At 50.7% G+C, this 21150-nt stretch overlaps 2 protein-coding genes across 17 annotated transcripts in view; one reads left to right on the top strand and one right to left on the bottom strand.

Annotated features, from left to right (window-relative positions):
- RFLNA (refilin A) overlaps nucleotides 1-21150 on the top strand; it is a 58227-nt gene that overhangs the window by 13070 nt on the left and 24007 nt on the right. For 2 of the 3 annotated variants that reach the window (XM_069871358.1, XM_069871360.1), the window contains exon 3: nucleotides 995-1629. In XM_069871358.1, coding sequence (XP_069727459.1) covers nucleotides 995-1328 — 334 coding nt within the window. In that variant the 3' untranslated portion in view covers nucleotides 1329-1629. Of the gene's footprint in view, nucleotides 1-994; nucleotides 1630-21150 lie in introns of those variants that run through there. The other variant, XR_011338683.1, reaches the window with a different exon arrangement.
- The window catches only part of NCOR2 (nuclear receptor corepressor 2), a 258401-nt gene continuing 255338 nt past the window's right edge, over nucleotides 18088-21150 (bottom strand). For all 14 annotated transcript variants that reach the window (XM_069871338.1, XM_069871343.1, XM_069871331.1 and 11 more), the window contains 2 exons: nucleotides 20460-20639; nucleotides 18088-20380 (listed from right to left, as the gene is read on the bottom strand). In XM_069871338.1, the coding sequence (XP_069727439.1) occupies nucleotides 20205-20380; nucleotides 20460-20639 (356 nt within the window). In that variant the 3' untranslated portion in view covers nucleotides 18088-20204. The remainder of the gene's footprint in view (nucleotides 20381-20459; nucleotides 20640-21150) is intronic.

The following is a 21150-nucleotide window of genomic DNA, read 5'->3' as shown; positions in this document are numbered from 1 at the left end:
TTTGCTTTACCCACTATATGACCATCGCTTGGATTATCCGTAGGTTCAAATAAGCAATCTCATTCCTCATCTCCCAGCACTGGTTTTAGCTAGCTTGAGCGTCTTTGTGCTCTGATGGCAAGGCAATATAAAGAAGAAAAGACAAACACGCAGCCTTGGCAGCTCAACAGGTGTCCATGAAGACCTTATTTATGGCATTATTTTCCTGCCATGCCAGAGCTTTCATGGACAACAGGCCCTGTGAAAGCAGCAGCGGTCATGCTGTGTTGGGAAGTAGGTTCCCCTCTACCTGAATGTGACATCCCATGCCCATGGCCCACCAGCAGCGTCTACTCAGCCTGGCCACCGGGCCAGTGTCACCCCCGAAGCCTGGCACTTGCAGTGGGGAGTGTATTAAGACCTATTGTGAATCAGTGATCAGGGGACCTGTGTTGGGCAGGGTCACTCAGCATTTCAAGTTGGTGCTGCATATGCTTGGTAAAAATGCTCAGGAAAAGGCTGGATAAAGAATTATCCTGGGATTTCAAGCTTTTCCTGCACATTCCATGAATGAATGTCCATTTCTCAGCCTCTGACGTACCACAACTGGGGGGTTTCACCACCCCGTGATGTTGTTTGCTAACAATATTTGCCTCCAGTGTAGCTCTTCAATCGAAGCTGAGGCCCCAGTGGGGTCCATGGAGGAAACCAGAGGAAGAAGCAGGTTGCTTGGAGACTCTGCAGTGAGGTCTTTTCTGCCTAGGCAGGCTTGGTCTTCTGTGCACATGCACTGCAGAAATGCTGAGATGGATTCGTAGCAAGGTGGGGTTCCAAGATTTGCCAGCAGGAGGATGTCCTCTGGGCCCTCTGCTTTGTGGTGTAGAGTTGGTAGCTCTGCCAGTGTCTGCACAGCAAGAGGTCATAAATATTGCCATCTCCAAAGGGTTAGAGAAGAGTTCTGCCTATCTTCTTTCCTTTGCTGCCTTTGTTCCTGATACCTTGCTGTCCTCTGTAGGTGCAATTCTGAGGTGAAGTATGACTCCGAGAAGCATTATCGGGATGACATCTTCTACAGCCCCATCCCCACTGTCACCACATACAGAGAGACAGTCATTGCTGCTCCCAATTGCACCTGGCGGAACTACAAGTCCCAGCTGATCTTTGAGCCCCGCCAGAAGCCACTGAGGTTTCAGAGCACGACCATCATTTTTCCTAAGCGTGCAAAGAACATTTACCGGACCACCCTCAACTACAGCTTGGGTTGTGCCAAGCGTTGGTTTGCTTCCAGCGTGCAGCTGGAGCTCTGCGAGGAAACCAGCCCGTGCGTCATCTACAGTGACACCCTCTGATCCGTCCTGCCTCTGGCAACCTTGTGGCCTCAAAGAGGCCGTGGCCTTTGCTGGGAGTCCGGCTGGGCCTTCATTGATGGTGACTGAACGTTAATGGCTGGAGGACAAGTCGTCTTGGGTGAGGCTGAACTGGCTGGGAGGAGGCTCGCAGGGCACGGGATGGTTTTGATCAGTGAAAGGCTTGCTTGTATTTTGTGACGTTCCTGACATTCATGATCTGGATTTTATTTTTGTTTCATTCTTTTTTTTTTGTTTGTTTGTTGTTCCAAGCATATCTATTTTTGACTTGTGCTTAGATGAAATCAAGATGGCAAAGGACCCTACTACCCATAGAAGTGTGCTGCCTTGAGGGCTCTGTAGGTCTCCTCTCGCACATAGGTGAGACTCACTGGAACCTTTGAGGTGATACTTTGATCTTTGCAAAGGGAAAACCAACTGCAGGCTCAGCGTCCAGCCTGCCCAGCACACACCATGCCAGGTCTCTTAGAGTTTAAATGCTGAGGAGGTGGTTATTCACATGAATGCATCACATCTTGTTTCAATGGGTCCTCTGGGAGATAGATGCAATATTACACCACTGCAGTAACCTCAGGCCTGACTTACTGGGAAGAGTGGGGACTGTCACCAAGAGGAAGAACACAGGACCATGGTGCTCTTGCTAGCAGCTAGATGTTTACTCACCATAGCAAGGCACAGCACAAGCAGGAGATGGGAGAAAGGTCTGCCCCGGCGCATGGCCACCTCCTCTGTGAGCCCAGCCAAGAGTGTGCAGGGGAGACCGAGGAAACTGAACGGCTAAAGGGCTATTTTCTAAAAATTTCCAGATGATTTAGGAGCCCAGTGCCCTTTTTCAAAAGTACCATCAGTCTAAGTGTGCTATGCGGTTGGTGGTCTCAAATGTCCAGTTTACAGGAATTTTTATGCACTTGCAACCCTTTTAAGTTTCAGGGCTGTATTGCAGCAAGGAGCATAGTACAGGAAGATGCTATCTAGCTTCAAAGGAGCCAGTGCAGGGTTAACTCGTGAGCAAGGTTGCTGGCCCCGCAGTAGTTTCCATACCTGCAGCGTGGACAGCTTCACTGGCTGTGGGGGAGCAGCCAGACTTTCTCAAGTTAGAGCCCAAATGTGTGCAGGTTTTCCTTCATCGGCCAGGCTGTAGCAGTTCACCAGGTACTCCACAAACAGCTGAGCTGCCTCTGCAAAAGGTTTTTTTTCCAAGAGAGCAGGAGTCACTACAACCACCCTAAGGTAAACTATTCCCTACTCGTGAATCACATCTCCCAGTATCTCTTCACTTTGGGAGCTTGTTGAAAATCTGCAGGAGCCTGGATTCATGCAAACATGTAACCTTTGAAAATGGCATGGAATTGCCTCCAGAAATCCTACCAAAGATTTTTGGATCCTGCTTAGAAGAGCCCAGACCTAGAAAATAACCACACAGCTCCAGAAATTAATTTCCAGCTTTCTGTCTTCTAAACTTTCCGTTTTGTTCCTGACTTTCTGCGAGCCCGATTGAACACAACTGAGCAGCCAAGTCAGAAAACCTATTAACAATGTCAACAAGACGTAGCTGATTGCCCAGAACAGTTGACGCACAAGCCCATAGAGATTAAAAAAAATGTATCTGAAAAACTTCAAGAAATAATAAAATTAAATAGTGACTATAAAGATACTTTTTCCATCAATTTCAGAAGGCATTTGGTAAATGTGACCAGAGCTGTGACCTTTACAGAACAGAGTGCTCTTCTGTTTAAAACGAAGCACAGTTTTTCCACCAGAGGTAAATATAAAGTCTTTCTATACAAACTGAAATCTTAACAGCTGAAGCATCATCGGTATTGAAAGACGTGTGCTGCAGCAGCAAGGAACTCTGTCTCTCTGTTTGAGAGTTACTTGGTAGGGAAAAGCCTCTCGAAGGATTTCCAAGGCTTCCACCTACCGCTGAATTATTTTCAGCAACACAGAAACAACGGTTATGTTTGCTGTTGCTCAGATTTTGATGTCGCTGACTGTCAGCATCATAGCCTCGAAAAGCAACATCTACATCCAAAAAGGTTATTATGCCTGGAGCAACCCTTCTTCCCAGAGCTCCATCAAATAAGTGCTTTGGAGTTAACTTAGGTGGCAGGGCAGCTGAAGCTAGGATGAATGTGGTCCCAGTGCAGTGCAGGCTGGTGATGTACTTTCCCTGGTAGCTCATCTTGAGGTCTGTTCTGTTTTTTCTGGGTGCTGGGGAGCGAGCTTTGCAACCAGTGGAAATGCCCATCCGTCTTCCTCAGTATGTCGTGAAGGCTCTGGAGGTCTCTTCCATGGACCTGTGAGAGTGCAGCAATGGGAGAAGGTTTGCAAGCTGAGAGACTCTGTAATCCAGGGACAAAAGTAGGGACAGTGCTCATACCCAGGAGACCTCTGCGTGATGACAGATTAGACTGCAAGCAGCTGCACTAAGCAAGGATGGAGACAGGCTGACCTCCAAGTGAAAGGGATGCCAGAAACTCCATATTCTGACCATATATCGAGCTTTTCGCCAGTTAACAGTTGGGTTATTCCCCTGCTTAAAGCACAAAACTGTAGGTTTTGATCAGACTGGTCTTTGAGTGGGACAGTTTTTCCCCAGAAAAAGTCTCTTTTATCTTGGCCAGTTGTGGGCTTCTGCCTACTTTGTCTGCTGTTAGTTCTGCTTCCTAAATGTTGGCTGCAACAGAAAAAAGAGAATTAAAAAAAAAGCCAGAAAATGACTGTGTGAATACAAATCCAGTGGAGAGACCTGAAGCACAGCCTGGCCTTTCACCAGGCAGGGAGACGGGCTGCTTAGGCAAAGTCTCACGGGTGGGTGTGACCCCTGGGAGGGTGCGATGGAGGGCTGCATCCTTGGCACTGCAGGATCCTCACACATACAGGCCAGCCTTCTTTGAAGCTTCATGCTTTGTTTTCTTTGCAAATAGACTAGAAATGACCTAATATGCTCCTGCTCCATTGAGTTTAAGCAGCTTTTCTGGTTTTGCCATGTCAGGAAAAGCCAGCCGGCAGCTTTGAGCTGTGTAGCCATGGACAGCCCATGGTGGGCTACCATCCTGGACCACATCCAAGCTGTGACATTGCCAAGCACCTGAGATCTGTAGACATTTTTGAAACATGCCTTCTTCTATGATGTCTCTCATGGGCCCGTCACAAGCTGCTTTTCTTCTCAGTGAAAGCTGGCATTGGAAACAGACTTTGTTTTTCCTCAGCACCAGAAAACCACAGAGGTTCAGGTCTTCACCCTCACGTGGGCGCAGAGCCCACCCTGCCTGCCCACCCTCTGGTCCTGTTGCTCCTATCCCTGAGGCTGCTTTAGGCAGTGGTAGAATAGCTCTTGGAAAAGCAATGCCTTTTTTGTTGTTGTTGTTGTGCTTAAACACCAGAAACTGAATTCTTTGTTTGTGTGTTTCCAATTAAGAATCACTCCCAGCAGCCAAGAAGTGCCTTACCTGTAGTATGTTTGTACATCTGGAAGGAACGATTAGTCCAAATAGAGAGGTGTTTTGCTTTTAAATGGAGCGTTACTCATCTCAACCAACAGATCTTTGTTCATGTATGTTTTCTCAAAGATACAAATGATGAATTTAACCATAAATGCTGCTTAGAAAGGTGAGTTTCCTTGAGCAGCTGGGAATATGGATAGAGGATTTCTCCCCAGGAGCTTAATGTGCCTGTTGCCCACAGGGCTGTGAGCCTAATGGGTAAAGTCAGACTCTGCCTTCAGGAGGTCTTTTCTGTCAATAGTTATTTCTGAGATCAGCAGCTTTCTCAGAAGGAGTCTCTTCTAGGGAGGAGAAGTCTGGTTTTCTCAATATGGAAAGTCATTCTCTGTCTCAAAAGTGTGGGGTTTGTTCTTCATCTCTGTGACTGTTTTGCCTCTGAATGCAACAGAGTGTGCTTGTGTCTGCACTGCCTGCCTTGCTGTCATCGCATTTGAGACCAAAAAGAGGGAATCCTAACTAAATATTGACCTTTCAGACCAAAGCAGTTTACTGCTGCTTCTTTCTCTTTTTTTTTTTTTTTTAATCTAAGCCAGATCTACTTTCTTAATGTGAAATACAGACAGATTTGCACCCTAGGTGCATACCTTGTGGGAATGATGAAATGTGGTTTGGGTGTTGATAGCAGTATTCGAGTGAGCTGCTGGTCAGAGAAGTGAATGCTATTTACTATTTATGTTGCGTGTATCTTAAAAAATGGGAAAGGTCACTAGAAGGCTAATGAGCAAAAGACTTTGTAGAGTAAACTGAGGACTAAAGGCTGCTGTGAATCCGATCTAGAAGTGAAAGGTTCTGTGTGTGAACACTGAGCTAGGATACTTAGCCATTATAGATTTAACCTGCTTTTTTCCCTGTGGGGAAGAACATCCATGTCTTCTCTAGAGTTAAAACAAAATTGGATCAATCCTCTGTCACAGTTATTCGGTCCCACTGAAGTCTGTGAACAGGAGCATTCCCAGGCTTGTGGGGGACTCAGTGTACCAAGCACAGATAGACAGAGCTGTCCCTGTGTGGAGGTGCAGGAACACTTTATAGGGAGTGATGGATTTTGTTGTGGGATATTCATATTTCTAATGCCAGATAAGCTCTGGTCCCTGAGGATCACCTATCACTCACAAATTGATGGGTGTGGAATGGCTTTGCTAGAGCTCCCCGATAACCATTGTATTTTATAAGTCTTGGGAGGCACTAATTCCTTTTTCAGATACTGTGGTGGCCATCAAAATGAGCAAAGTATCCTGCCCTGTGAATCGTGACCTGAAGATGGGGCTGAAAGGTGTTTGAAGGTTAGAGAAGGAAGAAAGAACACATTACTGGTGGAAATGCATAAGTATGTGTCATATTTTTATTTTTGTAAGTCTGATTCTCTAAGTGCTTGTAAAGTACTTTACTGTTGTATATGTGGTGATGCAGTAGTTCACAATATCCTTTTATTTTTGTATATTCCCCCCTCCATAATAATCCCTTCCTGTTCAACTCATAGAGAGTAATTTAAGAAGACAAAATTTATATATCGTAATAAAATGCTCAAAACTGTCACGCTGATGTATCCGGAGTTTCCTTCCTCTTCCTTATCCATTAACTTGGTCCCTAATGCCCTTTTCCCATCCATAAGGAATGTTTTTAGTGTCTCCCTCCCTCGCCTGAGGGATTCAGCCCAGCTCCGCGTGGTCAGGAGACGGTGGTTTCAGACATTTAAAACCTGCTCTGTCCCGTATGCCCAGGGAAAGTTGAAATAGCTCAAGCAAAGGGCACAAAACTCACTCTTCCAACAGAGGCAGTTTTACCATTTCTTCACTCAACATTTCCCTCTTCCTGCTTGATGTTTTTATGCTTGTCTATGAAGCCTTGGTGTTCAATCTAGATAATTCCTCTCCCAGCTTTTCCTTGGTCTTGAAGGGCAGGAGGAACCACCATAGTGTTTATTTCATATCTAGGTATCCACATCCTAGCGCTGAATCAGGACCCCTGCTGTGTCTTGGCTTTCCAAACGGTGAAGGCAGATGGGTTGCATCGGGGCTAGCACCCTGCCTAGCCATGGAGTGTGTTTTAAAGCCTTTGCTGTAAATGCCTCAGGCTCGCCAGCCAGCTCTTAGTAGAGCGTTCAGCTGTCTTCCAAGACCTAAGATGTCTGCAGGGAGAATCTGACACTAATCCTTGTGGAAAAATCATATCGGATTTATAGGGATGAAGTCAATAGGCTTGGCCGAAAACGGCTGTTTAAGGAACGGAAAGGAGAAGGAAAGCCACGTTATGCAAGAGGCTTGGTTCAGGTGCATGGGAAGCACCCATGTCCTACCCCAAGCTTTTTGACGCAAATCAAGGCTGAAGTCCTCCTAGGATGAAGGATGGGAGACACAGTTGTGCTCAAGCACCCACGGGAATGCAACAACATGGAGAAGGCTGCGGGTATGTGGCCTGGGCAAATTCAATGGTTGAAACCCAAACACCAGATGAAGGACACATGCATCCACTCCTGTTATTTAAATAAAACCATAAAATGTGAATGCTGTCCAATGAAGATTCCTGAGGTGGCAGCTAACCCCTCAGCAGCTAAAGCCCTATTAGATGCAGGATATGTGTTTTGGCAAGTGTGCTCAGATGAGCTAAGCCCTAAGCTAGTGGCTTTTACTGTGCCATTTGGATGTTGTAAATTTAAGCAGATGATGTTTGGTATTAGTTTTGCTCCTGGGATATTTCAGAGAGTAATTGCACACATCTCTGAGGGATTACAAGGTGCTGAAGTTATAATGGATGGACTTTGAATTTAGACTAGATGCCTTTGTGAACAGAAGGAAAGGTTTAGGCTGGTTTTATAGACCACAAGAATGCTGAGGGTAAGATGCCAAAAGCCTCACCTAAAAGAAGTTGCTGATAATGGGCAGTTACAAATTTAATAATAATAATAATAACAATAATAATAATAAAAACCAACCTCGACATACTGGGATCTCTATTCCACTCAACAAAGCAGAGCTGTAAGGGAACAATAGATGCCTTTACCAGATTTCATTCCACAGCTATATACAGTCAACAAACAATGGAAGAATTTGCCAGAGAAAGAACCTTTCCTGGTACGGGAGAGCAGTAAAAACTCCATTCAGCTGCCAAGCCTTCAGCTGGAGATTCCCACTGGCAAGGCCTTGGGCACGGTCTCTGCTCCTTGTGCTCAGCAGACAGCAATGTCAGACCCTGGACCTGCAGAAGTGTGTTTGGAAGGTGTAGGCAATGCCAAGCAGCAGGAAAGTTGTGTCACAGTCCTCAAGATGTCACGACTCCAGGCCCATGTGGAGGAGCCCCCAGCAGCATGTCTGAAATGAGGCACATGCCAGCCACCTGCAGGAATTACGTCTCCTCTGGCACAGGACACTGGGCTGTCACTTCAGCCGTCTCTGCGGGCAGCGGATGTGGGATGGGAGTCAGTCTGTCAGCAGGTGTGCTCAGAGTCCCTCTGTCCCCAGAGCAGCTGACCCTGCGGCTCCAGAACTACCTCCCAGATCAGCCAGCCTGCGATGACTGAACCCACCTGAGATGCTCTAGATGCAGCTCTGCAACCTCCTCTTGTCCTGTGCTGCAGGCTCAGTGCCCCAGTGGGCACCTTTGCTTCAGTAACTGAGACTTCAGGGTGGCTGCCTGGGCCTCTGCATGCTTGGTCTGGTGATGGGATGGTGGCTTCCCTGGCTGGCACTCCTGACTGCTCTCTGCAGTGTCTGCTCAGCCGCAGTAAGAAGTTTGTCTAGTGCTGATTTTCATCCCATTGCTCGGGGGAGCGATACCCACCGCCGACGTAGCCTCTGCGCTTACCTCATGGCCCAGGAGAATGTGGTTTGGCCACATGGGTTTGCCATCCCATTAACCACCCCCAGCCCTCCTGCCTGTTTAGAAAATCTGGTTACACAGGAGATGAGCGAGGACGTTCCTCAGGTCTGCAGGGCTTCTGCTAAAGCTCTGAGTCCCCTTTTTCTGGCAATGTGCCCGGCCACGATGTGAAATTAATGCAGGAATGGCCTGTTCGCGAGTAGGATAGAGGGTCCTGGAATTGCTTTTTCGGGGCGTAAGGAGGGAGTTTTATGAGCTCTGTCTTCTACTTCTATTAATGATACTGGATCCAAACTGTTCTGAGCCTTGGAGTCCAAGACAGATGGGGAGTTCACATCTATGAGGATGAAAATGCTCAGCCTGCCAAGACTTTGATTCTCATTGTATCCTTCCTACCCTGCAAACAGGAGGACAACACATTTCTAGCATAAAAATATCCTCCTCTCCAGTTAACCACCTCCAGATTCCCTTCCCAAGCCTGTTCTCAGCCCGGTGATTAGACATTGCTGTATACACAAACATTCAACTCATCTCCCCAGAGCTCTTCCTGTCTCACAAGCAAATCCTGAGACCAGTGGCTATTTGCAGCTCCTTGAAGTACAAATGGGATCAGGGCTTCTTCCAAGCTGAGCTCTGCAGTCAGCACCCTCCCTGCAGCACACCCGCACCCTGACCCGTCCCAGCCCACTGAGACACCCGTCACCTCCGGCTCTGGAGAGCAAACCGCTCCAAATGCCTGGTGGGTGGCTGTGGGTGACGGTGCCGAGGGCTCCACAGGCTGGGAAACCCGCGTTGGCTCTGGGATGCGCCGCGGGAGGGCGAGGGGTGTGCGCACTTGGAGAGGGACTGTGCAAAACCACACCGAGGGCACAGGGCAGGGGAGGAACGAGCAATACACACACGTACACGCACACGAGCGCAAACTGCACTCTCTTTGATGCGGGGTTGTAGCAGCGTTACCTTCCCCTGGGGCTTCACAGTGAAATAACCCGATTATTCATAAACCAGCTAGAAACATCAATCCCTCATTTATCATTTTCAACATAAATAATCAGGGCAAGAGAGGCGCATGCCGGCAATAAACTAGTTATAGATGTAGTGTTGAAATCTGCCCATTGCCTTTCAATATGCCCTGCTTACTGATAATAAACAGTGATCCAACAGATTCCTCATCCGAGTCCTCGAGTGCTGCTCTACAAAGGACACCGGCCAACCCCCTGCTCTGCGCACTGCAAGCCCATTTGGCGTTTGCGTGGGAGGCCAGCAAGGAAAACGCAGCAAATTTTAAAAAACACATTTGTCTTGCTGACAAATGCCTCAGGAAATAAAAGCCTTTGTATTCCTCTTTGACCTCTTCCACTCACAGATGGGTTTTTGCTGTGCTTCCGACAGGATTTTTTCTAGCTCCTGCACTTCCAGGACATCCATTTTAGCTGCCGAACAGCACAGCTCAGCCGCCCAGTGCAGAGGACAATTTTAAGCAAGGGCATTCCCAGTGCCCACGGCCGGCTGGGTGGTGATGCACATCGTGTTATGGACCTACCAACCTGTTGTGGCCGAGAAGGCAGAGCTGAGCTTTAGCTTCAAGTCCAGCTTCCAGTGAGGCATTATGCACTGGCAGCAGTTCAGGCTTCTCAGAGCATCCTTGGCTGGTTAAACACAGGCTTTACCCCTTTCCAATACAGACTGAACCAGAGGAGTTACCACCCAGATCCTTAACTGGTATCCAGGATGGGAGCTGAGCATCCTTATTGCTCTCACCTGAGCCTGTTATCAAAACAAAGTGAAGGTGGAGTGGAGCAGGGAACAGCAGAGAAGCATTTGAGGCTTGGGGTACTTTCCTATGTGCAGCCCCGCTCTGCCTCTGGACCTGCCCTTGAACTTTGCAGCTTGGGTCCTTACCGAGTCCTGTGGGACTTGTGGATGTTCTGGCAGCGCCAGCCCTCTGTGCAAGCCTGAGCCATAGTCGAAGCGCACTGTTAATGAGCCATGTGTTTCGAAGCCCTCCAGGCTTGGCACCGGATCACGGGGACCCTCTCGCCGGCCGCACTGTGCTGTGCCGCAGCCCAGCAGACCCGCTGCAAAGTGCCCAGCTCAGCACTTTCTGGAAAACTCTTTATTTGCTGATTTGCGGGAAGGTCCTGCCACCCTCTCCCACCCAGCCCCTCCCCTGCCTCTCACCCCTGCAAAGGTCTCTCCTTTATATGGACTTGGAAAGGGAAAGGAAAAAATCACATTTATTTTTAAACACTGCCTAATGGTGAAAAAGAACATCTGGAGAGCAGCCTTGCCCCTCACACAGTCCTCCATCTCCACATCTCGATACGAAGCCCAACAGCAAATCAGTCCAGAAAGGACCCATCAGCTCAGCACTGGAGACGACTCTCCCCAGGGGTGTCACCAGCTTGGGGACATGGGCATCAGCCAGGGGACAGCAGGGATCCGAAAGCCCTGGAGATGCGGGTGGCTGACTAGAGGCGTACTCACTGGTGGGAGATACTTGGACAGCAAAGGGGAAAGAGCTGCTCAGCAGCAGGGTGACCCCTTGCCTGTGTCTGTGCCAGCGCATCTCCCCTGAGTTCCCAGGAAACGAGGGCACAGGAGAAACCTTCCTTCCTTCGAGCCTGTTTCCAACAAGGCTCTTCCAGCCAACATTAACACACTTTGCTTTATTTCCCAGCATGGCCCAGGGCAGAAAGCAACATCTGGACCTAATAAAAGGGCTGCCTTCCCCCACTAAGAGACCCAGTATCAACCTCTACTATTTGGTTTCCAACCTCTGCTGCTTAGTGTCTCCTTCACCAGTGGATGCAAGAGGCAGCTTCAGCTCGGGGGCTGTTGCTGATCTGAAAGAGAATAGAACACTCCAGCAGCCCATGGGGACAGAATTTAGCCTGGTAGCTTAGAAATGGGTCCAGAGTGGTAAAGGTAGATGGGTTTCTCTTCTGAAGAGCCAACAATGCTTGAACTGGTTATGCCTTCTCATTACAGTATAGAAATGGGGTATAAGGGTTTGTGCTTTCCCTGAACAGAATGGCACTCCTTTTTTTTTGGTTCTAAAACCATGAAAACTCAAGATGGCTCTAAGCCAAGGCCTAGGATTAACAACCCCATGGGGAAAAGCTCTGCTTGAATCCAACTGGAATGCATATCCAGACCTGGCACCCATCTTCAGGCACGCACCGACCTGGCTCCTTGCATTTGACCTCTGGCAGCTGCTTCACTGCTTGGAAAGGGTTCAGGACAAAACAGCAGCAGAAAATACTCCTGGATCCTGGGCAGAGCTGGATCGGGATTGCATTGCTTAAGTCTGGCTTTTTGCTAACAAACACCCGAGTCAGTGGAGTCCAAACCTCTTCAGAGCCCGTGTCTCACTGGGGCTGATTCAAGGCCCCTCACAGCACACCTGCTGACAGCTGCTCCGAGCAGAGTTGGAGGAATGTGTTGAATGAGGATGCAGTGTCTTCGAGAGCAACCTTCTGGATGTTGTTGCTCTGCTTTTTGCTCTTCATGAAATCTTCTTCTCACGGAGGTGCCCCTCTCTTGCGGGTACAGCATTTTCTGCAAACGGTGCCCTGCACTGTGCAGGGGAATCGATTTCGCCTGGCTTGACTGGGGCTGTGGATGGGAAGCAGATGAATCCCACCAGGCTCTGCTCCAGAGCACCGTGGGCTGCTGTGGCAATTAATAATGACAACTTGAAGCACACCATCGCTAGCATGGCCAGATATTGCAGCAAGTGCCATCAGTGCTTCCTATCGTTGCCATCGCCCCGGCCAAAACTGCAACAGAGTTTTCTCTGAGCTGAACACGCATTGAGTCATGAGAGAGATTGCAAATGACTTATGAACGTGAAAAGAAGTCAGGGGGGCAGTGAAGGTTTCTGGACCAAGATCAGTCTTCACTGACAACTACTGCTTTTTCCAAGTGGAAGTACCCTGCAGAGTATAAAATGTCATCTGACTTCAAAGCAGAGCGCTCTCCAGATGGAGTTTGCTGCCACGCCTGACAACCTGCGCTTCGACAGGTTTAATGCATTTGTAGTGAGAGACATCTGGATTATTCCCAAAGAAGGGAAACATGCTGGCGTCTTCAAAAAAACAGGCTCAAAACAACTGATGCTCTCTGCAGTGCAGGTGGCAGAATGGATCTCCGGGCAGTTACTTCTCCCTATTCTCCATTTACAAGGCTAAACAAGAGGAATGTCTCACATGGTGGTGGTTACACTGGGACTCTGTCTGCAGCTGAGCGCGGTCCCTCCTCGGGTGGGCAGTTGCACAGCGTTGCTGCCACGCTGGCCGCAGGGAGCCCGTGACACCAGCCAGGCCAGGGGGCAAAGCTTAACGCAGCCTGACTCGCGTGGGAGCATCAGTGCGGAAAGGGAGATGCAGAAAACGGCATGTTTGCACCACTAGGATTCTGCCTCTCATCCCAGCTTCCACAGGCTTTCAGCCCAGGGTGTGCAGGTAGATGCTCTCCTCCTTGGGCATTTCAGGGCAGCATTTGTGGTTACCTGTGTCACCGTGGGGAGGGACCTGCAGCCCTGAAGGGTCTGGCTGCCTCCTGGGCACCTGCTGGCTGCCGAGGCTTTCCCTGCCCCAAGCCCCCCTGCACCGCCGCGCAGTGATGCCTCCTCACCACGGCTGAGACAACCGTGGCTCCATCCTGGAGAACTGTGTGTCCGGGAATTTTTATTTCTGGTGCATTTCTGCAAAGACGGTTTGCGGGTTTTGTTTGTTTGTTTGTGCCCCAGCCGAGAGCACTTGCACTTCACTAAAGCCAACGCTGATCTCAGCTCGCTCAGACACAACTGCTCCAATCTCCTGTTGGTGGTGAGTGATTTATTACCACTCCGCTGCCTGGAGTCCTGACAAATACTCATTTGGTAATTACAGGAGGCCAAAAATGAGAAGATAAATAAACCTGATGATTAATTCAGCTGTTACCCACTCACCCACCTAGACAGTGACACTCATTCCTGAGTTTCTTATGAACCCAACTCTTCCTAGATGGGCACAAAACCCAGGTAGAGCTGAAGCAGCCAAAACACCGCAGCCTCTGCTGAACACCCTTCAGTGTCCCAACGCTGGAAAGAACCAGGTAACCCATCAAAAGCTGTTCTATTTTCCTTCTAAGTTATTCGCCAGCCACAACTGTCTCATCTCCTGCCAACATCAGCTTTTTAGCCCTCTGCATCATTATCAGAGAGCATATATAATTTCATGGCAAATCACAAGAACTGATGAATGCCTATTTGGATTGCAATTGTCAGGAGAGAATAAAATGCTTCCTGCTGCAAGTAGCCCACAGCAGCTACTGGCTTTGCTGGCCAAAGGGTAGCCTGACCCATTCAGCCACTCAGCTGAAGAGCCCCTGCTTGGCTGGGGGCTGGGTGCTTCCACCACATGGATTTTATATTCTGGTATATTTTGTACCTTTTCTTTAAATTAATCTCACCTTGCTCATCGCTGGCTGCCACAGCGACAGCCCGCTGTCCTGCCCATCACCTGTGGGGAAGGCAAAGCCTGCAGGGAGAGCGCTGAAGCCAAATGCAGTGGAGTCCCAGCTCGTGCAGCAAGAACAGCCTTGGTTTCCCTCTTCTTCCAACTCAGCCTGGCCCACCTAAAAAAAATAATCTTCCACCCGCTTGAATTCTTTAAAAAAATATTCCTCATAATCCTAACTAAACCCCAATTCATCATCAGGCTGCAACCCCCCTGTGCCTTCTCATGGCCCCTGGCCAGGACAAAGACATCAGGGACATCTTTAATCTTCCCTTTCCCCTTCAAAAATCCCTGTCTGCCACTCAGTCAAAATACAAGTGAGTCTGGACTTGTGACACTTTTTTTTTACGGCTGGTTTTCAAAGCCATCTGCTTTTGTCCCATTTCATTTTAATCTCCTTATGCAAGAACTTTGCAAGTAGACCTAAAGTTTTCCATCATTAAATCATAAGCGCTGGCCTTGAATTTAGAGCTTCCCCACCTTCTGTTCCTTCACCATCACTGTGAATTATTGACCAGGGCTACCGCTGTCAGCCCTCGTCAGCATTTAAACCCTGATGTGAGAGGCTGAACCGGTTAGCTTCTGTTTGTACTGTTTATTAACTCAGTCTAATTGCCTTCAGAGCAGCAAAACCCTTTCCAAGAAGGATTTCAACAGTGTCTCTGGTCTCAGAGATCTTAGGCTGATCTTTTGGTCTAAAGCCAGTGGGACTCTACCTTGTGCATCACCACGCGAACCGGTCGCTGCACGTAGAGACTGGAAGGAGTGGGTTCAGTGGGTGCAGGTACGTACCTGGAGGGATCTCAGATGATTTTGAAGTGATCCAGAGATGACACAGGATGATCCTCCAGCAGCACAGCGACAGGAGGCTGTTGGACAAACCAGCCCCGCAGCATCAGGGAGCCTCACCCCAGGCTGTGCACCAGCCCAGACTGGGACGACCACCCAGAATGCTGAGCCCGCAGAAGGTCTGAAATGCTCATTGCTGGTCTCAGGAAAACATCATTTGTGTAAATTCCATTTCTGAGCTCCAGGAAGGGCAGCAGAAAGTGCCCAAGTAAAAAACTAAGTAACAGGCCTTCAATGGATTAAAGTCCATACAATCATGCGATTTGTCCTCGTGCAGAGCTGTATCCCTTGGCTCGACGTCCCCTCATTCATCACTTGCCCAGTGAAACAGCCCTGACCCGGCAGTGGCGAGAGCTCCCGGCCCTGCAGCTGCAGATGCGGGATGGGGCTTGGGGACCGATGGTCCCTGACCCAGAGTCAACTGCACCATGGGATGGATGCCAGAAGTCTTGGTATCTCTTTGCAGGTCTGAATTGCTTCAGCAATTCAGACCTGCAAAGAGATACCAAGACTTCTGTTTCAGTCCTTAACTGGGCAGCAGCTAATTAGCCTCCCCAATACTTTCCTACAAGCCTTGTGAGGGATTATCCATCACCACAATAAATATTTTTAAAAATTCGATTAAATTTAAATTCAGTTGAAGGATGTTTTCCTTGGCTGCTGGTCAAAGAGCAAGGAAGCCAAGGTGTCCAACATTGCCCCTGCTTGAAGCTGGCAGAAATCAAGTATCTCTGGTTTGGGGGCATTTGGCTAAGGGGCCCCTGGTCCCACAGCAGCCCTGGGGTGCCACGTGCATCCCTTGGTGACCACAGTCAATACAAACATCGTGCTCAAGCACCTCTTGGCCAATCCATTTGTTAAAAGCAGTGAAGGGGAACAAGCCCTGTCTGCAGATGGGGAAACCGAGGCAAGGAGGGAGGTTGCAGTTTAGCCAGAGCGCACAGCTCCTGAGCTTGAGGGTGCAAAACCCCTTTGCGCTTCAGCCACCGAGTTCATCCCTTGCACAGTCCTTCCAGCAGCCCGATCACCAGCGGAGCCGCGCGAGGGTCACGGGGCAGCCGGTGGGCACACAGCCCCTGGCACCCAACCAGCCGGGAAGTGGCACCAGGGGCCGTGCTGGCCGCCCCCAAGCCAGTGAGCCCCACACCTCGGGGGCTGCTGCCACTGACCTTTCCCCCCCCACCAGCCCGTTCTGCCACAGACACCCCCCTGCGTCCCCCCAGCACCAGGGTCCCCCCCTGCCCGACCCCGCAAGCCATCCCGCTCCCGTCCAGCTGCCCCGCGAGCGGCTCACGCACACACACAGGCAGGACCGGGTAATATTACGCTGCCAAATAAGCCGGGTTTTTTTGTGGGGGTTGGTTGGTTTGTTGGCTTTTTATTATTTAACCAGTAAGGCAGTGTTCGGACACTGCTACCCACACCGCTTGCTGCTGGGCACGCCGAGCAAAATAACAGTGAACAAACCCTCCGCCTTTAGTAGGAGCCCCCCACCCTCTGGAGCGAGCTGCGGAAATATTTACACCTGGTGGTTTCTCTGTACAGCCCCAGCTATCATACAACTCACTTCCAAACAGCTATGCACAGTTGTACAAAAGATAGATATTTCCCCCCGGTACAGTTCCAGCGATAAATTGTCCAATAATTTTGTTTTCCTGTTTGTACAAGTTACAAAGTAGGCGAACATTAACTTTAAACGTAGGGTTTTTAAAATAGTTCCATGTGACTTTCTCCGGGGTGGCACGACCCCACAGGAGGTGCCGGTCGGAGCCTGCTGAAGGTTTGGGGGGCGCGGGGCGCCTGGGTCCCCAGCGCCAGGGAGGGCAGGGGGGCACCAGCGCCAGGACGGAGGGAACCGCCACGACTTGACGGAGCAGCAGCTCCCTCCTTCCCAAAACCGCACTCCCACCAAACCCCCCGTGAGCAGGGAAACGGGGGGCTGCCCCACAGCAGATCCCCAGGGCTGGGCACATCCCCACTGAGCATGCTGCCAGCTCACCGATTTCATCCTAATTAATCAATCATCATCAGGAGGACACTCCCCACTCCAGCGCCCTGGCAGGGGTGGTGCAGAGCTCCCCAGAGGAGCCGCCGGTGTCCCCTGGCCTGTCCCCCAGGGTCTGCGTGGGGACGGGGTGGGCACAGGGAGAACAAGGCTGGGGATGCAGCAAGACAGAAAGTGCCAAACAAGAGCTGTTGTGCGGGCAGCCGCGGGGTGAGCTCTCAGCAGGGCTCCCCGTGTGCTGGATCCCACCAGAGCAAACCCCACGGGTGTCCCTGTCGCAGCCGGTTTCACATCCAGGTGGCTCCCAGTCCAGGGCAGGCGAGGACACTGGGACTTGAGCTCTGGCACGAAGCTGGGGATGCCAACCACGTGTCCTGCTTCCCGCTCCAGATGATCCCAGTGGATCCCACCAAGCCAGCTGTGAGGCTGGGGGTCACCAGCGTCTCCCCGGCACCTCCCTGTCCCCTCACGCAAACAATGCCCTGCCCAGAAGGTGCCAGATGAAACCCGGCCATCCATGCAACACGAGCACTTGAGCCACAGTCCCCAAATGACCAGAACAACCTTGCAAACATCACACAGCAGCGCTCCAGCAGTGCAGCTTTGGGCATCCCGGCCAGCCCGCCAGCTCTGACCCCTCGCCCCAACACCCACAGAAGACATCATCGAGATGAGAGCAAAAGAGAAACGCAGCTGCGGGAGCAGCACGGAAGGGTGGGACAGGCTCCTCACCCTCCATCCCACGGCTTTAGGTGCTGGCCGTGCCGTGGACGAACACTGCCCAGAGTTACTTGGGACAAAACCACCCCCTGCTCTGGCCAGCGTGGGGAGAAGGCGGCTCTGCAGCTCCTGCCTGGAACCCACGGCCCTTCCCGATGCCCTGACAGCCGCACGCAGCCCGCGGGGTGGCCATGGGCTGCTCTTTCGGTGAGGAACCCAAACGCTGCCCCGGCACCTCCATCCCTGTGCCCTGGGCGCCCTCCGAGAGGGGCTGTGGACCCCCAGCCGCCCCCAGCCCCTCGCTGGGCTTCTGCAGACACCAAAGCAGCACACAGTATTGCTACTGTGCTAAGTGGGAACTTTATTCTTTGTCGTGGGGTTGTTTTGTTCTGCTATTTTTTCCCAAATAGGTTAAGGAGGCGGCTTGGAAGATGGGTCGGGTTTGGATTTTTCATTCCCCCCCCGCCAGCAAAACCTGCAACACTTTCCTAACGCCGTGCCCAGACAGCAGCTCTGGTTGTTTATACATCTCCGAGCCAGAGAGACCCCAGCGGCAATCGCCTGGGAACGGAAACACTTCCACATCGCTCGTGCATTGTCTCGGATTTTTTTTTTCTTTAAAAAAAAAAAAAAACAAGCACAACAGAAAAGACACAAACATGGATGAACATTAAAAACCTGTACATTGTAAAAAAACAAAAAAACCCAACGGAAAAAAAAAAAAAAACAAACCAAACCCCAAACAAACAACAAACACCATCATTCGCTTGCTTCGAAATCAGAATCAACCTGGGAACGTTGCAGGGGGAAAAGAAAGATGGGTGGGAAGGTGCTGGCAGCAGCCTGTGTGCCGGGCGAGGGCTGCGGGGCTGGCAGGTTCCCAGCAGCCGCAGCGGCAGCGTCTGTGCCGGGCTCCGGGCTCCTCTAGCGTAGAGAATGCAAAGCATTTAATACACAGCTTTGTTTTTTTTTGGTTTTTGTTTTTTTTTTGCTATTTCCCCCCCCCCCAGAGCGAGAAAGCAGAAGTGAATGAAAAAAAGTCTAATATTTTGTTCTTTAACCATGTAACTGCAGATATGAGCCAACATCATGGAATGAAAAAAATAATGTAAAGTAGAGCATTCGTGTGTATCACAAAAATACAATAAAAACTTTTTTTTTAGCTTTTTTTTCCTTGTGTGTTTTTTTTTTCTTTTTTTAAAGTTTCCTGTGAGCTCCCTGCCACGCCGGCCTCCTGCCCGCTCGGCCCCTGCGCCCGCTCCGAGGGCTCCGGAGAATCAACGGCTACAACCAGCACACAGTTTCTGCTGAGTCCACGAACGTGGGTGTAAGGGGGCTCTGCAACCATGGCAAGATTTGGATATTTTGTTGTTGGTTTTTTTGTTTTTTTTTTTAAACTAAGTTCATACATTCTCCTGACTTACAGGTAACTTTGACAGAACTTTGTTACCTTCTCTTCTTTTTTTCCAAACCCTTCCATACAATGGACAAACGCATCAAAGCCTCCACGTAAGAACAGAACCTCTTTTACAGCGTGTAATACTGGGTTTTGTTTAAGTCCTTCCTTGCGTAAAATATTGACATAATTCACCGAAGGTATCAAAAATATACCCTGTAGACCATTACAATTTACAATTGCCTTTTCTCACCATTCAGAAAACAATGCACTTAAAGCAACCGAGCCCTGTGTGGGCGGCGTGCAAGCCAGCCCAGGGACATCCCTGCCTGCTCCAATTTAAGCTCGATCGCTTCCACCACAGGGAGTAGGATTTTTTTGCTTTTAAGAAACAGCTCTCCACTCCCTCCCCTGCCCACTCATCCCGGCCACATCTGAAGTGTGCTGTGCCCACTCCAGGGCTGATCAGTCTTGTGACGTGGGTCCGAGGGGCTGCCAGCCCTCGGATCAACTTGGGGGGGGGGGCAACCCGGGGCTCTTCCATCCTATTTCAATTCTTAAACATATATTTTTTTTCTTTAACCTGCTTAAGGTTTTGCATTTCTGCGGTGCAGCCCCATGGCCGGGATGCGGGGAGCATCCCACAGCCCCTCACTCGACTCTGCGGGAGCGCAGCGGCAGAGCGTGCGGCTGCTCACAGTCCCTCTCAAGCACGGGAGTTACCGCCTGGCAAGGCTGCCAAGATCGAAGACGGGTTCCTTGGGTTTTGTCTTGTTAAGGCTTTTTTCTCTATTTTTCTTCAGACTGGAGGATGCAGAAATTTCCAGATGTTGAGAAAGAAAAAAAAAGCAAACAAAAAAAAAATTAAAATAAAAAATCCCCCAAGGTGGCTGCTTGGGCGGGGAAGGAGGAAAAAGGGAAAAGAAAAAAATAAAATAGTTCTGCTCCTGCATCTTCGCTCGTGGGAGCCGGAGGGGCTGGGGCAGTGGGCGCTTGCCCTGGGCATCCCGCTCGCTCCCCACGCCCTGGGTTTGGTCGCCATCTCCCTGCCCCCGGCTCACTTCATTCACTGTCCGAAAGGGTTTCGTACTGGGAGCAAAGCAGGGGCTTGGGCTCCTCGTCCCAGGCGTGGTGCTGGCCGCCGGGCGTCCCCTGCGGCAGCGGGGTGGCAGGGGCTGCCGTCACCACCCCGCTGGGCAGCCGCATGGTGAGAGGGTTGTAGGGAAACGGCGTCGAACCTGTGCGGGGAGGACGAAGCAGAGAGTCAATGCTGCTGGCACGGCCACTTTGGGGACACGTCCCCCCTGGGAGCCCTACCTGCGGACGACGGCCGGTCCTCCCAGACACGGTTGGTGAGGGGCGTTCTCCGGTTGCAGTCCCCCTCCGAGTGCACCGAGGAGACCGAGGGCGGCCGCTCGCCCGAGGACAGACCCGGCGCGGGGGACTTGGCCTTGCGGCTGTTGGGTCTGGCAGCGATCTTTGGCTTCCCTCCTCCTCCTGCAAAGAGAAGCACCCGCTCGTCACTTGGCTCACCCTGACGGGACTCAGGGGGCTGGGGAGGGTACTCAGCGCTTCATTTTTAAGACCTTACAAAAACGGCTCAGGGCAGGAGAAAAGCTCAGCCCCGGGACTGCCGGCACCGCAGCGGGGAAGGGTGATGGGGCGGCCGCAGCGGCTGGGGGAGGTTTCTGTCCCCTCCTGTGCTGCCCTCCACTTTGTGGGTTGACACTACCAACCGCCCCATGGAGTGGGTCTGGGGCAGGAGCAGCCGCGCAGCTTTGGCCACGCTGCTTCACTGCCAGGAGCGCTCCTGAGCCGGCTCGTGGCTCAGCCCAAAAACATGGGGCAAGGGATGAAGCTCCGTGTGGTGCAGCACAGCCGGCTGGCACGGACCCCCCGGGAGCTACATGGGTGCTGGAGCCATAAGCAGTATTCCCTGTGGTCTGCATGGCCAGGGTGGGCTTTAGTTTTACAGCAAAATCCCTGGGGATGTTTAGCCAGTTTTCAA

Source organism: Phaenicophaeus curvirostris, chromosome 17 (genome assembly GCF_032191515.1).
Source record: "Phaenicophaeus curvirostris isolate KB17595 chromosome 17, BPBGC_Pcur_1.0, whole genome shotgun sequence".
Lineage (NCBI taxonomy): Eukaryota > Metazoa > Chordata > Aves > Cuculiformes > Cuculidae > Phaenicophaeus > Phaenicophaeus curvirostris.
This window is presented reverse-complemented; position numbering and strand designations above follow the sequence as displayed.